Source organism: Ascaphus truei, chromosome 1, assembly GCF_040206685.1.
Source record: "Ascaphus truei isolate aAscTru1 chromosome 1, aAscTru1.hap1, whole genome shotgun sequence".
Classification (NCBI taxonomy): Eukaryota; Metazoa; Chordata; class Amphibia; order Anura; family Ascaphidae; genus Ascaphus; species Ascaphus truei.
In genome coordinates, this window is record NC_134483.1 from 388,264,567 (window position 1) to 388,283,691 (window position 19,125).

Here is a 19,125-nt window from a genome sequence, read left to right on the forward strand (position 1 = left end):
AAACACTGACTGAGCAGTTAGATACTGTAGTAAGACATGAACCACGAGAGGGCAGTGTCGTGTGTGTGTGTGGGGGGGGGGGGTTCAACATTGTAAGGGGTTCAACAGTGTAAATAGCAGCAAAGAGATCCAGGAGAAATTAATTTAGACTTTGCTGTTAGTCATTGGCCACTTTTGTTGGTGTTGTCTCAGTGGAGTGTTGAGGGTAGCAGCCAGATTGCGGGGGTTTGAGGAGAGAAAGTGAATAATGCGATTGTATACAAGTCACTCAAGGATATACAAGTCACTCAAGGAGCTCGAGGGCAAAGGGGTGAAGAGGGTGTTGTAGTTTGAGTCTAGGTCAAGATAGGTTTTCTTCAGAATAGTTGTGATACTGTAAGTACACTACATGTCTAAAGAAAGATAGGAATGTGACAGTGTTGAGAAAAGTAAGGATTTAGTGTGACACAAGGTGGGAATGAATATACTGTAATCGAAGAGGAAGGTGAGAGGATAACAGGAGCGTGGAGACCTTCTGTGTCACGGGAATATGATCTGAGGCTGGATTTGGATGTGCATGTGGGACTTTTAAGTGATGTGATTTCATGACAGTGTAGTTTTTACCTTTTTAAAAGCAGGGTTTTGGGCTGTGAAATCAGAGTGAGTGTATTAATCATTTTTATTTTTCATCAATCTAAAATGATCAAATTCACATATTACACCGTAATCCAGAACCAAAACTAAAGGAATTTAGAGAAAACAAAATATATATATATATATATATATATATATATATATATATATATATATATATATATATACACCCCCAAGTGAACATCTCTAGTTATGCATAAGACAAATAATTCAGTAGTCACACATACACATTTATGAAAGCAAGGAGAAAAAACGGAGCGCTACCCATACAAAAAACAGAGATATGTATTCCAAAAGTGCTAGCAAAAATACAAAATGTATTGGATCATAGAATATAGGCTAAAAGCCCACACCAACATGTTTCAATCCCCTAAGGGTAAAAAAAAAAAAAAAAAAAAAAAAAACCCTTGATAAAGAAGCCTAGGGGCTTGAAACATGTTGATGTGGGCTTTTAGCCTATATTCTATGATCCAATACATTTTGGGGTTTTTCATCACTTTTGGAATACGCATCTCTGTGTTTGCATGGGTAGCGCTCTGTTTTTTCTCCTTGCTGTTTCCAGATTCCACTTTCAGCGGCTTGCACACCAGGTACCTCAGGACATTAAGATGAACATTTTGGACTTCAAGAAGGTCACGTGAGTCATTTGATACTGATATAATTCAGGACCTGACCCTTTAATATACACTAGCCAATTTTCTGGGCACAAGTTTGTGTTTGTATCTTCACTGAAGCATGTGGGATCATTCCAGCTAGGCGTGTAGGTCATGATAATTACCGCTTTATATACTTTACATCAGTTACCGGCCAGGTACCATGCACTGATATCTTCAATCAATAACTCAATTTATCTGTCTAGGATTCTCTGTGCACCACACAGTTTTTCTGAACGTCACACGTTGATGGAAAGTTAATTTCTATTACAGCAAAATACATATTTACTTTTGTGGCATGAAGTAAACACGAAGAATAAAAATCAAATGAATACAAGGTAGATTAGCAACTCTGTAAAATCAAAAACAATTGCAAACATCAGTTCTCATTATTCCTATGATACCTGTGATATCTCCCCTTTAATGTATAAAGATCAATGTTAATTTGCATCGCCCATGTACATATTGCATTTCCTAATTGAACTTATAAGGCCCATATATCATTGGCCAGCCATTACTAAACCTGGCCAATGTGTGTGTGAAGAATGTATCTATACAGTATATCAGAAAGGTCACATATTGTAGTCTTGAAATAAATATACATCAAAATCTACAGCAACTTGGACATTTGTAGTCTATGGAAAAATCTTATCTTCAACATTTTATTTCCTGTTTGTTTTAAATAACTTTTTGTATTTCGGCAAAAATATTGATTTATATGACTAAGAAATAGTTACAAAAATTACTTTACGGTATAAATTCTACTGTATTGCAGAGCATACAATTGTTTGCTACATTTATCAGACACAAAGATGTGAATGTTCCTGTTTCCTCTAATTAATTATAATTTGTCTCTCTTCTCTTTGTAGCTGATCTTATGCTGAGGTCCCCACCATCTGTCATATCACTTGCAGCAGGTGTTCCTAACCCGGATACATTCCCGTTCAAATCAGCCAGCGTGGTCGTCCGCGATGGAACAACCATTGAGATTGGGGAGAATTTGATGAAGAAGGCTCTCCAGTACTCTGCATCTCCTGGGTAAATTTGATAATTTCATGAGCAGTAGATGTAAAAGTACATTTACTTTTTGAGGTTTTAAAAGTTTTTTAATTTAATGCTATGCAGGTGGAGATCTTGACCTTTCACGGTGCATGAGGAAGATTTAATAGCAGTGTTAACGCAGAATATCCTACCATAGAGCACCCATCGGGGGCAATAACCTTGGCTACTTCTGTAACTTGTATATTGTTTCAGCCGGTTCATGTTAATGAATATCTTTACTTCCTACTGTAAATTGATGTATACTGTAGTTGCTTCCATGTATGAAACCAATGCATGAGAAATTTTAAATTGTAAGTTTCTACAATAAATCTGACTGGATACATTTTACTTTAATGGGGAAAAAAATCCACTTTTCACAATAAATCTACTGAGAATGTTGAGAAAATAGGACATTAAGGGGGTCTAACGTAAACAGCACTCAAATCTCAGCAGCCATTTTGGCAGACTTTTCTTGTCAGCCATTTTGTCTTGTTTGCTATAAGTTTTGTTTGTTATTAGCTGTGTCTGTCTTCCATTTTGTAATGTGCTGATTTCTGTGAAGCTTGTCTGTGTGAACGTGAGAAAGCAGAGAAATTGTTGGGCTCTTAGTGGATTCTTTGTATCTTTTACCAGCTGCAAATGGTGAGGATTATGTGGGAGTGATGGGAGGTAGAGAACGGTCCAGACAAGAATGAGAAAACTTGGTAGAATTAGTTGGAGTCTGAGATCAGCACAGTTTCTCACATTGTAACCCTGAAACAAAGAATCAATAATTATGTAGAGAAAAGGTTACTGAAGCTGGTGTAATGATTTTTGCTGATCTACATATATTCATTTTGTTTCTATATTATACAATTACGTTATTTTTATGACGCACAAGCCGCCTCATAAACGGGGGCGTATGCTTTAATTTTTAGGGTATAAATGTATCTTATACCATATTACCTGTTAGAGCTTTTTTTATAGAAGCTTTCTCCTGTGTACACTGAATAAACTCATTTGTAACTGAATGTTTTGTTATAACATTTTTAAAGCTTTCACACTACCTTTTTTGAATGATGCCTACTCAAATTGTCATATTTTCAACTAAAAATATATTTCACATTTATATTCTTTTCAGAATTCCCGAATTAGTCTCCTGGCTTAAAGATCTGCAGAAAACTCTGCACAACCCACCAACACTTACTTATAGTCCAGACAAAGGACAAATGGAACTTTGTGTCACTTCTGGCAGCCAGGAAGGACTAAGTAAAGTAAGCAATCATATCTGACGTTCCCCTATTGTCATTTCTGCAATAACAATTTTAATGCTGGAATGTTCAGTGCCTTCAGGTGCTGCTGATTGTAGTACTTGGTAACCAAAAAATTACACTGTTATGTTATGCACCATAACAACTACATCACTGAAAAAGGATCTGTTTTAAGAGCATTCCACAAAATAAAGAATGGTTGCATCTAGGACTGCTGACGGAGGGAGCACAGGGACATCTATCCAGGGCTTGATGGCAGAGGGGGGCCCACCCAGCGGTCCAAAACCAGAAGTTGGCAGTCCACACCCGGAGGTTAGACCATACCAGAAGTCTGGGCCAACATCCGCTAATGGGCGCCTGGGTGGGCTAGCCTCTGCTACCTGGTATGGCTAGTCAGATCCGCACCACAGGTAAGGACTGGGGAGGGAGGGGGCAGGGTGAGAGTAGAGGGTGCAGGGAATCTGAAAGAAGAGTCGTGGAGGGGGTGGGAGCCTAAGAGGGGGGGATAGGAGGAGGGGGAGAATGAGTGCCAGAGAAGAGTGTGTGTTTGGGAGAGGGGATGGTGACTCTTTTTTTTTTTCCCCATTCCCCTAATCAACAAACCCGGAGAATCTGTAATGCTTGCGCTACCCACGAGCAAGACAGGACCCCGGTACTGAGGTGGGGGAAGTATAGAACCATGCACCCACAGCAGCGACGGCGTACCTGGCAGGTGGATGGTCAACGTAGCCGGGTCTGGGTTGGAGAGAGTGGGTTAGTCCAGATACTTGCCAAGGTCTTGGGATGGAGAGGTCAGAATAATATTAGTCCGTATAGCTGTGGTCTGGGTTGGAGAGGTACACAGTCGATTGTAAGCCAGGGTCGAAGTCCAGAGGGGGTTCAATAGTCAAGCCGGGTCGGTTCACGCAGAATCCAAAAACTGCAAGAGAGACAGGAACAAGGCACAACAGACACAGGAGCACAAGGCTACAACTAGTTATGCTCAGCAAAGATAGAAGTGAGAGCAGGGTATAAAACAGGAACCAATAGTCAAGGAGGCTGAGCAGAAGCGCAGCCTCTGCAGATGCTAGGATAGGCTGCAGGAGACAAGTGGGAATTAGATCTTGCCACGCATTGGGGAGCGGTGCACGGCGTCATGTGAGCGCGGTGTGTCTGAGGAGGCGTAGCTAAGCTCCGTGGCCACATTACAGAGAGCGCGCACACAGCTCTTCTAAACAAAGCGGGGGTGCGCGCACGCGCTGGTGCCAGAGTGGAGGTCCGTGTGGATACAGGTAAGGAGGGAACAAGTCGCAAAGGACGTGTTCCCCGATTCCTTACAGTACCCCCCTTGAGGATCGGCCTCCGGATGATGCCATAAGGCTTGTGCGGGAACCTAGCGTGGAACCGCCTCAACAAGCCGGGAGCGTGAATTTGATGAAGAGGTATCCATGAGCATTCCTCTGGTCCAAAGCCTTTCCAGTGTACGAGGAATTGGACAACTCTTCTGGAGTATCTGGAATCAATTATGGATTGCATTTCGAATTCTTCTTGACCCTGTACGATGACAGGTGGAGGCTTGGGTGAGATGTCAGGAAACTGAGAACTTTGAAAAACAGGTTTTAACAATGAGACGTGGAAGACTGCCGGCATTCTCATAGACTCTGGTAGTTGCAAACGATAAACCATGGGATTAACCTGTTCGAGAATGGTAAATGGACCCAGGAATCTTGGAGCCTGTTTTAGTGTAGGTGTCTTCAATCTTATGTTCTTGGATGAAAGCCACACTTTGTCTCCAGGCCTAAACTTGTGTGCCTAATGGCGATCCGCCTGTGTCTTTTGTCTGAGTACTGCTTCCTGTAGAATTCTTTGGATCTTTTTCCAAGAGTTTTGGAGCGCGTTTACTCTGTAATCTGCTGCTGGGACTCCAGGAAGATTGGAAGAAATAGGGAGACAAGCAGGATGGAACCCATAATTTATTTAAAAAAAAAAAAGGGTTATTCTTGGGTGGACTCATTTCTGAGAGAGTTATGTGCGAATTCGGCCCATGGGAGCAGCTACACCCAGTTATCCTGTGCGTCAGATATAAAGCATCGCAGATATTGCTCTAATGACTAGTTTGTTATTTCAGTTTGTCCGTTGGTTTGGGGTTGATACCCAGAAGAAAAAAGAAGAGTGATATCCAACCTTTGAGCGAAGGCACGCCAAAAGTTTGAGACGAACTGTGACCCCCGGTCGGACACAATAGAGAGTGGAACTCCGTGAAGTCTTTAATATCCTTAAACATATTAGGCCACCAAAAGATGCGTCTGATCAGATCGGAAGTTCTTTTTGTACCAGGGTGACTGGCAGACTTGGAGGAGTGACCCCTCAAGAATTTTCTGCTGAAATTGAGGTGCAGCATACAAACAGCCCTCTGGCACCTCCATTCCCTCGGGAATGAGCGTCTGAGTCTCCAGGATCTTGTCCAGTACATCAAAAGAGTTAGCCGAGATGACATATTTGGCGGGTAAGATGGTCTCAGGAATGTCTTCGGATTTGTCTTCATTGACGGGATAAGGCGTCGGCCTTTAGATTCTTGATACTGTACCAGGAATGTAGGAGATGATGTAGTTGAATCTGGAAAAGAATAATGCCTTGCGAGCCTGGCGGGAACCCTCTGTATAAGAGATTTTTTGGTCCGCGAGGATCGAAATGGGATTGTCAGTACCCTCCAGGAGGTGTCTCCACTCTTGCAGAGCACACTTGATGGCCAAGAGTTCTGTTGCCCACATCGTAGTTCTGCTCCGCGGGAGAGAATTTGTTTGAGAAAAACCCACAGGGGTGTAGCTTATCCTGGGGAAACTGTCTCTGTGAGAGAACGGCTCCTGCTCCAATATCCGAGGCAACTACTTCCAAAGTAAAAGGAAGTTTAGGGTCCGGATGACGTGAAATGGGAGCAGAGATTAAAGCTTTTTTAAGAGTTTCAAAGGCCAGGCATGCTTCAGGAGACCAAGAAGAAGTGTCTGCATCTATCTTTGTCAGGGCGCTGATGGGAGCCACTGTGCCGGAAAATTACGGATACATTTACAATAATAATTGTCGAAGCCAAGGAACCGCTGAGTCACCGTGAGAGAAGTGGGTTTGGGCCAATCTACAAGTGCCTTCAGTTTATTCGGATCCATGAAGACGCCCATGTCAGAGATAATGTAGCCCAAGAAAGAAGTGGAAGTTTGGTGGAAAATACATTTCTCCATCTTGTCATTAGAGATGATTCTTGCGTAGGTGGGAGAGAACTAGTTTTGTGTGCTGGTTATGTTCAGATAGAGATTTAGAAAAAATAAGAATATCATCGAGGTAGACAATTACAAAAATGTTGAGGACATCCCGAAAAATATCATTCACGAATTCTTGAAAGACAGCTGGGGCATTACAGAGCCCAAAAGGCATGACCAACTATTCGTAATTGCCGTCTCGCGTAATGATGGCTGTATTCCATCCGTCCCCTTGTCGTTTGCGTATGAGATTGTAGGCCCCACGGAGATCGTGTTTAGAAAAAATGGAAGAACCTTGTAGACTATCAAACCATTCTGAAATGTGCGGCAAGGGATAACGGTTCTTCAGGGTTATTTTGTTCAGACCACTATAGTCTATGCATGGGCGAAGGGAACCATCTTTCTTCTTAACACAAAAGAACCCCGCCCCAGCTGGAGAGGATGAAGCCCTAATGAACCCTCTCTTTAAGTTCTCCTGAATATACTCGGACATAGCCTTAGTTTCGGGAAGAGACAAAGGATAAGATCTACCTTTTAGGAAGGATGGCACCGGGTAGAAGATTGATGGGACAATCGTAAGGACATGAGGGGGAAGGATCTCGGAACGGACTTTATCAAAGACATCAATGAAATCTGCATATACTTCTGGAAGTGTAGGTTTGGCTGGAGTCCTGGTCTCTACACCAGCAATAAGTTGTACAGGGGTAACTTCAGGGGCAACACCCCATTGTATAGATTTCTTGTCTGTCCAGTCTATAAGCGGGTTGTGTTTTTGGAGCCAAGGGAAGCCCAAAATTACCTGTATAGAGGGATGAGTGGATAACATCCAGTGAAATCTCTTCCTTTTGTGAACGTCTACGGTGGAGAAGTAAGAGTAGGTTTCTAATAAAATTAAGCCTTTAGACCCACCGGCACCGACTTCTTGACCAGAGGAATCTTATGTTTGATAGCGAAATCTTGGTCCACAAAATTTCCCCCAGACCCGGAATCGATGAAGGCAGAGGCAGGAGTTAGAAAGCCAGGACCCTAAAGGAAGATTGACAGCATGACCCTGGTTGGCAGACCTCTCTTAATAGGAGGGGAAGAAGAAATGGTACCCAATGAGATCCCCTCATACCTCATTGGGTGTTGGCATTTCCTGGCTTCGTGGGACAGTGAAGCACCAGGTGACCCGACAGTCCGCAGTAAAGACATAGTCCTCCGATGTCGTTTCTCTGAAGAGGAGAGCTGGTAACTTCCTAACTGCATAGGTTCTGGAGCCTCAAGAGCTGGGAGAAAGGGGCAACTGGTGTGAAAGACCGTGAGTGGTGGTGTTCAAGCCTCCTTTCCTGAAGGCGTTGATCCACCTTGATACGGCAATTAAATCCTCAAGCACCGCCAATTCATTCTTCAATGTCTCAGAGACCCTGCCAGAAGGCTGCTGATAAAGCCTCATCATTCCAGCCTATTTCGACATCAATGGTCCGAAATTCGAGAGCGTATCTTGCAACCGATCTGTGACCCTGTAAAATGTGAAACAATGAAGAGGCAGCAGTAATCTTATGGCCAGGGTGTCGAAGACCTGCTTAAATTCTTTCTTGAAGCGTGAGAAGTCTTGGATAAGCTCAGGTCTCTGCTCCCAGATGGGTGATGCCAAGGCGTCTCCGGTTAATAGAGCGATAATATACAGTACGCCACCTTGGATCTATCAGAAGAGAAGCCTGAAGCGGTTAACTCGAACTGTATGACACATTGGTTGAGAGAACCTTGGCATCCATGGGGATCTCCCGCATAGCGATTGGGAGTGGGGTGACGATGATCGAGAGAGAGTGAGAGGCTTCAGGGGAAGGAACAGACTGGGTAGCAGGCCTAACAATTCTGGATTGAGATTGGTTTAGAGCAACCGTTGCCAGGCTTTGAGTCAGGGAAGCAATCTGATTATCCAAGTATTGGAAATGCTCAGAGATAGAATACAGGGCTTGGCCCACCTCAGGGGGGTCCATGTTCATTGGGTTCAGCATACTGTAACGCTTGCGCTACCCACGAGCAAGACAGGATTCCGGTACTGAGGTGGGGAAGTATAGAAACATGCACCCACAGCAGCGGAAGCGTGCCTGGCAGGCAGATTGTCAACGTAACTGGGTCTGGGTTGGAGAGAGTGGGTTAGTCCAGATACTTGCCAAGGTCTTGGGATGGAGAGATCAGAATTGTAGAAGTCTGTTAAGCCGGGGTCTGGGGTTGGAGATGTCAGAATCGTAGAAGTCCGTATAGCCATGGTCTGGGTAGGAGAGGTACACCGAGTTGAGGGTAAGCCGAGGTCGAAGTCCAGAGGGGGTTCAGTAGTCAAGCCGGGTCGGTACACATAGAATCCAAAAACTGTAAGAGAGACTGAGACAGGAGCAAGGCACAACAGACTAGTTATACTCAGCAAAGATTAGAAGTGAGAGCAGGGTATATAGCAGGAACCGTAACCAATAGCCAAGGAGGCGGAGCAGAGGCGCGGCCTCTGCGGATGCTAGGATAAGCGGCAGGAGAGAAGTGGGCATTAGGAGATCTTGCTACGCAGCTGGGGAGCAGTGCACAGCACCACGTGAGCACACCGCGAGCAACAAGCGCGGTGCGTCCGAAGGGGCGGAGCTAAGCTCCGTGGCCACAATAGAAGAGCTGCGCATGCATGCTCTGTAAACAGAGCGGGGGTGCGCGCACACGCTGGTGCCAAAGCAGAGGTCCATGTGGAGACAGGTAAGGAGGGAACACGTTGCAAAGGATGTGTTCCCCGATGTTTCCTTTCAGAATCTAATCCTGGGACCGAAGAAAGCTGTCAATAGCCCTGGGTACCTCCTTTTGTAATTTAAAAAAAAAATGGGTGGGCCTCAGCCTGGAGATAAGGGAGCCCATCAGTGAAATCCCAGAATTCCCTGGTCTCTTTCTCCGTTGACATATTTGTATATACATGGCAGCAACTGCAGGGAGGTTTCTCATGTCCTGGGTAGTTTGGAGAGAGATTTCCTCACCTGAAGTTCAATCTATGGTGGGATTTCCACCTACAAAATCTTCCAATTTCTCTGGGGTGTAGATTGCCAGGGAACTACAACCCATTCTCCAGGAAGATACAAGACTGCAACAGGTCTTCCCTGAAACACCCTTATTATCGTACAGACAACCTCATAATCTCAAGAAAATGATGGTGAGGAGTAAAGTATTCAACAGTACAACTGAATGCGGGACAAGACCATGCCAGGACGCAAGATGCAAAACCTGTGCAATGCTCCACACAGCGGGCACAATATATAAATACCACACAGGAATCTGGAGTACAAAATCAGCGGAAGGTTCACCTGTTCCTCCAGCAATGTCGTGTACCTCATGTGCATGAAATGCCCAGGGGGCTGCTACTACATAGGCGAGACAGGACAGGGGCTAAACAAGAGAATTAATCTGCATCACACGCGGAACAAGAGACAGTTCTGTCGGCGAACATTTCTCTGACTCTGGCCACAAGATGAACGATCTGAAGGTGGCCATACTGTACTCAAAGGTAATCTTCGAACACCGAAAGAGAAACGGTTGAATGAATACAAATTTATGCAACTGTTCGGGACACTTAGCGATGGCCTAAACCAAGACCGAAGTTTTATGAGTCACTATTGACATGAGAACTATCTTCCCATGAGTGCTATTGAACATGTCTATACATACTGCGCTGTATGTATGCACACACAGCTGTCTCTTACACATACAAATATGCTATGTAATTCCATCCCTATATACCAATAGGGACCACATAGTATCTGCACACACTTTTTTTAGTAATGCTACAGCCTCTTACATTTCCACACCATTGATATACACTCCCACTCCACACACCATTTTGTAAAGCGCTCTATACACTGTGGGATCTTTACCAATTTTATATTTACATACACACACACACACACACACACATCACTAACATCCAGGGTCTATTTAACACCTCAAGTCATAAATCGCATACTACACTGGGGGGGTGTTAGATTTCAGTCACAGATAACATTCTTATATGCACTGTTTTTAAGTTTAACCTTGCTAGCTTTATTCAATGTAACATCGCCGGAAGAAAATATCAGTGTTTCTCAAAAGCTCGCACAAATAAAAGCATTTCGTTAGCCACAGAACGGTAAACCACGTCTTTGCTAATAATACTCTGTTTTGTTGTAGCTATAAGGGTGTTGGCAATGCCAAACTGCACTATTTAAGTACAGTACGTCTCCTTTCTATTTACTGTACCATTGTACGCGTTGTAGTACTGAGTTTCTTGGTGAGTCGTGCGTTAGAAAATTTTTTGAAATAAATACATTTGTGCAATCCTAGTATGCTGCTTCTAGCAATTCCACCTGTTTTAAATTCTGTAGTGGCAAGATGAAGATATCCATTGTGGAATATCTGCCTCTCTGGGACATTAAAATGGCCACTGCTGTTGATTCCAGTGAAATATTAAACAACGAAATTCAGCAAAAAAAATACGATTTTGGAGGGGGAAAAAAGTTAGAAATACTGTAGATCAGCACAACATGACCTAGATCATTTTTTTTTTGTTGGTGGGATTGGTGCAAAATAATGTATCGATTTATGTAAATGTGATATTGAATGAAGGTTTTAGGTTCATATTCACTTGACTAGTTACATTTCGAATGCCTTTGTTTAGCATTTGGACTGCATTTTCTGTAATTTGTGGGACAGTAACACCAAGTACAGAATTGTAATTTAGGGTTTTTGGTTTTAACCGGCCAAAACAGATAAAACACCACTGACATCATTTTAAATGCAAGATCTTCAGCACTCATGGGTACAAACACGAACAGCACTCAAATAGTGTATGTATGTACAGTAGGGCCCCGCTTTACGGCGCTCTGCTTTACGGCGTTCCGCTCATACAGCGTTTCCCAATGTATACCCATATTCATTAGGTTCTGCGCTTGTTCTGTTTTTTTCCGGCGATTTTCGGCATGACGCGCTTAGCAGCTGAGTATCCGGCTGTCACTAAGCAACAGTTTTAGCGCGTGCGCAACTCCTTGTCAGGTGCCATTTGTCAGTGAAATAGTCAGTTTACAGCTCTGCATCTCAGTTTTAAAAGGTACAATACAGTACAGTAGGGCCCCGCTTTATGGCGGCGGCCTGGAACGGAACCCGCTGTATGAGCGGGGCCCTGCTGTATGTCTTTATTTATATAGCACCATTAATGTACATGGCGCTTCACCGCAGTAATACACGTGACAATCATATAAATAACAAATAATACATTTGAGGAAGAAGTACCTCAGACATGAAAGTAACATTTAGGAAAAGGAGTCCCTGCTCCGAAGAGCTTACAATCTAATTGGTTGGTAGGAAAAATGTACTGAGACAGTAGGAGGGCGTTCTGGTAAGTGCGTCTGCAAGGGGCAAAGGTTTATATATATGAGGTGTAAATTATCAGCCATGGAGCTACTTATATGCTTGCTGAGATGTAAGGAGGAGTAGAAGAGTGTAAAGCTTTAAAAGTGAAGGGGAGAATTGAGTATGTGATATGGGATTTGATAGGAAGTCAGGAGAAGAATTTCAGCAGGGGAGACGCTAACACAGATTTAGGAAAGAGTAGAGTGGTTCTGGCAGTAGCGTTTAGGATAGCTTGGAGGGCAGACAGGTGAGAGACAGGAAGGCCGGACAGTAGGAGGTTACAGTAATAGAGACTGGAGAGAATGAGGGTCTGTCAGAGTTTTAGCAGTCGAGTAACAGAGGAAAGGGTGCATCTTTGTAATATAGCGGAGGAAAAAAACGACAGGTTTTAGCTACCTTTTTGACTGTGAGAGAGGAGTAGAGTGTGACCTCTAGGCAGCGTGCTTGTGTTAGGTGGATCTTAAAGGTGGATAGAGTGGGTGCTAGTCGGGTATCGAGGGGATGGGCATTCCAGAGGTGTGGGGCAGTCAGTGAGAAAGATTTAAGGCGGGAGAGGGCTTTAGATACATACTGTAGGGGGTAGAGAGAAGACATCCTTGAGCAGAACGCAAGAATCGGGATGGTGCATAGCGAGAAATTAGGGATGAGATGTAAGTAGGGGCAGAAGAGTGTAAAGCTTTAAAAGTGAGGAGGAGAATTGCATGTGTAATACGGGATTTGATAGGAAGTCAGGAGTGATTTCAGCAGGGGAGACGCTGAGACAGATTTAGGAAAGAGTAGAGTTATTCTGGAAGCAGCGTTTAGGATAGATTGTAGGGGAGACAGGTGAGAGACAGGAAAGCCGGACAGCAGAAGGTTACAGTAGTCGAGACGGGAGAGAATGAGGGCCTGATTCAGAGTTTTAGCAGTAAGTAAGAGAGGAAAGGGCGAATCTTTGTAATATTGTGGAGGAAAAAGTGACAGGTTTTAGAGACTTTTTGAATGTGAGAGGAGAATGTGAGAGAGGAGTCGAGTGTGACCCCTTAGGCAGCGTGCTTGAGCTACTGGGTGAATGATTACTTCCAACAGTAATGTGGAATGAGGTAGTAGGGCCAGGTTTGGGAGGAAGTATGCAGAGCTCTGTTTTTGCCATGTTAAGTTTAAGTCGGCGGATGGCCACCCAGGATGATATGGCAGAGAGACACATTAAGAAACTTTTTGGTCTGTACAGCAGGTGTAAGGTCATGGGTAGAAAAAGTACATTTGTGTGTCATCGGCATAGAGGTGATATTTGAACCCAAGAGATGAGATTAGGTCAAAAGAGAAGAGGTCCCAGGACAGAGCCCTGGGCTTTCCCCACAGAGAGATTGATAGAGGTGGAGGTGTTTGCAAAAGAGACACTGAAATTATAGCAGAAGTAAGAGCAGATCTAGGATAGAGCTTTGTTATGAATACCAAGAGTATGGAGAATGTGAAGAAGAGGGTGGTCCACAGTATCAAATGCTGCAGAGAGGTCGAGTAATATGAGCAGAGTATAGTGACCTCTGTCTTTTGGACAGCATTGAGGCATTAGTTATTTTAGTGAACGCTGTTTCAGTGGAGCGAGCAGTGCGGAAGCCAGATTGTAGAGGGTCTAGCAGAGAATAGGTGTTGAGAAAATGGAGCAAGCAAGAGAATACAAGGAGTTTAGAGGCAAATGGCAGGGGGGAAACAGAACGATAGTTAGAAATACAGGTAGGGTCAAAGCTTGCTGTTTTTGAAGTGAAACTTCTTTGCTGGCGCCTATAGCGTTTTCATGGGGGAAAATATCCTTGCGTTTAAACGAAAAACCGCAATGCAAGTGACATCACGGTACTAATAGGTGCGCCATCGCGCTTGTGCATGCGCACAAAAACACTGCCTGGTCTCGGCCTTAGGCGCACAAGCGCAGACATCTCCTGCGCAAGATGTGCAGGAGGCATTTGACGCGCAGTAGGCTCCAGTTCAGCACTCCAGTGCAGCACTGGCGCACCAGCATCAGGGGAAACACACACATGTAGAAACGAAGAAGTAAATCTCCAAAGTACCGCTTCTAAAGCATCCAAGTTGGACCACACATCGATACAGGATACAGAATTCTATTAAATTTGTAGGGATATAGTCCGTAAATTCAATGTATACAATATGTAATGTACCTCTGAATCAAATTAATAAGCGTGCTGGTTGTAGACCACAATAGAAACCCTGCAATCAAGCCGGACATTAAATGGGGTCAAACACCAGCAGCTCTAGATCCAGGTATGCACAACAGGTAACAAAAGCCTTCATCAGTGTTAATTGAGCACTGAAGGTTGAATAAAGTACTCACGGACCCAACTTGCTTGTAGTAAGAAATCACAGCATGCATGAATGAAGAAAATCCATAGAAGTAGAACAAATGATATGAAGCACTGACACACACACACACACACACACACACACTGACAGACAGACTGACTCACACACTGACACTGACTTGCACGGCGCACATGCGCAGTAGGCGTCTGCTCTGGCTCGGTGCGCCTGCGCAGAAGGCACTGGCGCGCAGCAGGGTACACACACTGATTGACACACACTTACACCTGCATACACACACACACTGACTGGCACGACGCATATGCGCAGAGGCATCCTGTGCAAAGCTCACACGCAGTAGGTGTCAGCTCAGACTCGGCGTGTCTGCACAGAAGGCATCAGCAGCTGGACTCACACACACACACACAGGAATTCAGTTATTATAAATATAGAAGTGCAAATAGCTAAAACACGCGTTCTAAGTCAAACTTCTTTGCGTTTTGGCACTGAAATTGTGTGTTTGATTTTTAATTTAAAACATCACCACCACAATACCTGTGACAAAAAACAAAGAAGTTTCACTTAAAATGTGCGTGCTCGGCACACACATAGCATTTTTGAGTAATGGTATGACTGTTGCATGTTTGAAAGGGGAGGGAAAGGTAGTTTGTAAGAGGAGAGGGAGGAGTTAAAAATGTGTGTGAGCGCAGGGTTTATATTAGGAGCGAGATCTTTTAGGAGATTGGAGGGAATGGGGTCAAGAGGACAGGTGGTAGAGTGAGAAGAGGAGATCAGCAATGACACATCCTACTCTGTGACATCAGAAAAAGAGTCAAGGAACGCAGGAGGAGAGTTAGGAAGCGGTGTAGGATTTGAAATGTAGGTGCAAGAACAGATTTTTGTTTTTCTCATATACAATAGTAACATGTTTCTAGCTTCATGTAAACCAAACAATTCACATTGCTTTCCCTAGACTTTGGAATATAATTAACAGGTTTCCAATTTGATAGACATTTGTGATTGAGGTAGTCTGTCCCATGAACCCCCTTTTTTTTTCCCTCATGAAATTCAGTGTCTCTGATCCTTTCAAGTATTCCATGAGGGTGTGTCTTGATTTAATGTACTTCCTTTTCATTAATTAGAAAATTAATTTGCTGTACAATGCCTCTAAGGTAGATGCTGTATTATCCAAACACTCATCTGAGCAATCACTTTCCAGGGAGTTATATGTAGCACATTGCATATTTCCGGAGCAGTTGGATTGTGGCATTGACATGTGACATTCACTTTTAGGGGGGAGTGGAGATGAGTTTCAGGTTTCGGGAGTGGCCATGAATAGATTTAACACCTGTCCAGTTGAAACGGAAAAAGGAGATGAGTCGTATCGCTTTACTCGAATCATAATAAAGAACTGTCTTGAATAAGAACAATGTATTTGACATGACTCACTTTTGTGCCGCAAGTACATCGTTTTATTTTGTGTCTCTGTCCTTCAGTTGTACATTACACCACCTGTAACTCAAGTGAACGTGAAACTACAGTACCGTAGGATTGATGTTAGATTTAAAAAAAAACAAAAATTACTACTTTTTTTTTTTTTTAATTCCATGTATTGCAGAATACATCCCACATTGAACTTTTGATGCTGACTTGTACATGTTATACTGTTAATGTCTAGGAGGATGATTTACTTACTGTAAATCTCCTGGCTGCAAAAATGAGCACACTCAGTACGGATGTAAAACTCCTCCTGATTTCAATGGGATCCTTATTTCCTTTTTATATGTAAGGTGCTGTTTTTCCGTGGTTTTTTTTTTTAGCCTAAAGGCTCTAGTAAATAACCTTCTAGATTTTTCTAATAATGAGCCTAAGAAGGCTGTATTATTACAGTAAATAATACTCTAAAAAAGATGTATACTTTGAATTCAGATGTGTAATTATTGACTTGACTCCTGGTTGTCCTTATCTAAATTGAGTAATTTCTGAGCTGGCGGGGAGTAACAAGATGAATACCGCTACAGTTGTGCAATATATTGAACATATGGTACACAATAGCAGTGCTAAAGGGACCCTTCCTTTCAGGTATTTGAAATGATTGTAAACCCTGGAGACAATGTCCTGTTGGATGCACCAACCTATTCTGGAACGCTAGCAGCAGTGAGTATTGTTTACATGGTGTAGTACTGTTACTCTTAACTTACCTTTTCACGCCTCATTTTTCATTTTGTTTTTTTATCCCTGTACTCCCCATCTTCTCTATTTTCACTCCTTTTTCATGTCCTCGTCTATTCACATTTAATGCTCAAAGCTTTGCGCATCACTTTCCCATCATCCTTCAAGTAATATCTGCTAATAAACTGTTAACTGTACTCAGAAAATGTTGTCTTCTCTAGAGATCATATAATCATATCATTGAACAGCTACTTTGTCTATTTACAGTTGAAACCACTGGGCTGTAACATCATCTGTGTCCCCAGCGACCAACATGGTATCATTCCTCAGGCCTTAAAAGAAATCCTTTCAAAATGGAAACCAGAAGATGCCGCAAAACCTGAACGCAAATCCCCTAAATTTTTATACACCATTCCAAATGGTGGCAACCCCACTGGAGCCTCGCTGACCACGGAGCGCAAAATGGAAATCTACCAGGTACCGTCCTTTTGTAGAACACGCTATACCTTACGGGAGTTTAAATGTAAGTTGCTGCACAGATCTGACCACGGCATAACAATCAGATGTAACACAACAATAGCTTGTTGGTATTGTTGCCATTGTTATGATTACGATTTTCTTTATATATTGCTGTACTATCATACAAAAGAAAAAGGACCCAGTCTTGCAGCACTCAATCACTAGGAATGTAATGTTGTAAATTTAAAATATACTTTATTGATAACCTTGAATAAAAAATAGGGTGTTTAAAACGTAATTAAATGATAATTAACAGCTCGTGACTGTATCCTTGATAACCCACCTACGATAAGGTGGGTTGATGTAGTAGAGTCCCCAATGAATATTGGGGATCAAACGCTACTGATAGTAGCTACCTAGAAATATAGGAAAAAGGAGCCTCTGAGAGCCCACTTGAAAGACACTGTCCTTGCGAGTGTATCCAGGCGTATGATACGCACTAAATTGATACACTGAGGATAGGCACAGTAATATAGTGTGGCATAATGTGCGCTTAGTTAGACCTATGTGATATCTGTCCCTGATATAGATATTGCTGTACTAAAATAATTATGAAATCTATGTGATTTTTGTTTTAATTGCTATAGAAATAGACAATACATCAGAGGCACGAGCTATATATTTTTTTATGTATTGTGTTTATAATGCATCAGAAGTACTCGTCTTGTGTTCATTATGTGCTTTTTTTAGACTGTATCATATGCAAAAAAGTGAAAAAATGTTTTTATAGATTATCCAACCTCTGCAGAGGTGTGTGTGTGTGTCTCTCAAAAAGAGTGCTACTGAGCGTGGCAAATGTATACAATAAAAGACAGCGGTGCCCAATGCTACATCCAATTGACAAAACATATATGGTAATACGTATAAAGTACAAATACTTCAATAATAATAATTTCTTGGTTATTTCGTTAAACCCTTTGGCCAAAGCGACGTAAGCCTGCATACAATGTCAAGGTATAACCAAATTCGCAGGGCCTAACACTAAACTGTGAACCTTTCCTTTTACCTCTGTATGAGGGGAAGCAGCTACAGTGAGTCTTATCCATACAGCAAAATGAGAGAAACTCCCAAGATAAAAAGGTGTGTGTGTGTGTGTGGCGCTGTTTCCCCCACCCTATGGGAAATGTGAGTGCGAGTTATTTTACTTTATTTAATTAACTGTTAATTGAGTTATGATTTGGAGATAATTAAAGTACATTTAAAAAAAAATCCTGCTCTGGATTATGCAACGAGCTCCTGCAAGTGCAGATATGTTTTAAATATTACCTTTCCTGCTGCAAAATAACATTCAAATGGCAATTTATAAAAAAAAAATGTTTTTATAGTTACAGTGCAGGCAATGGGATCATCAGAGCTAGTCATAACAAACCAAAGGGACACTTTCATGGCTTTGATATGTAATTGTTTCTTAAAAGCTGCTATAAAGTCACATTTGATATTTGTATGTGTAGACCCTGCTACAAAGTGTGTGTGTGTGTGTGTGTGTGTGTGTGTGTGTGTGTGTGTGTGTGTGTGTACAGTACTATGAACCCATGCAGAATTGTTATGCTCCATCGATCTCACCTGGTGCGATTGTTAGTGGGAGACGCTGTCCCTGGTCTGCCTGGCAACACGCGACAGGAGATATGGGGTTGGATGCGGGAAGAACGGATGGAATTTTGGAACAGGCTGTCAGTTTGAAGACAGAATGTGTGTAGAATATACGTATACACATATACACACATACATACATACTCTATATGTGCTTTTTAGCAAACTGATGACGCTACAGCTGACCAAAGGGCTGACACTACATTACAATATACACCACAATGCAATATATATTACACTGCGTGCTGAATCAATGCACATACTGTACATACTAGCAAGTGCCTATATTCCACAAATACACCATAAATGAGGATGCTGTCCCTTATTATCCCTGTGTAATAATTATTAATA

At 42.7% G+C, this 19,125-nt stretch overlaps 1 protein-coding gene across 4 annotated transcripts in view; it reads left to right on the forward strand.

Annotated features, from left to right (window-relative positions):
- The window catches only part of AADAT (aminoadipate aminotransferase), a 61,587-nt gene that overhangs the window by 10,205 nt on the left and 32,257 nt on the right, over nucleotides 1-19,125 (forward strand). For 3 of the 4 annotated variants that reach the window (XM_075611457.1, XM_075611475.1, XM_075611467.1), the window contains exons 3-6: nucleotides 2,156-2,324; nucleotides 3,448-3,580; nucleotides 16,576-16,650; nucleotides 16,933-17,142. In XM_075611457.1, coding sequence (XP_075467572.1) covers nucleotides 2,156-2,324; nucleotides 3,448-3,580; nucleotides 16,576-16,650; nucleotides 16,933-17,142 — 587 coding nt within the window. The remainder of the gene's footprint in view (nucleotides 1-2,155; nucleotides 2,325-3,447; nucleotides 3,581-16,575; nucleotides 16,651-16,932; nucleotides 17,143-19,125) is intronic. The other variant, XM_075611484.1, reaches the window with a different exon arrangement.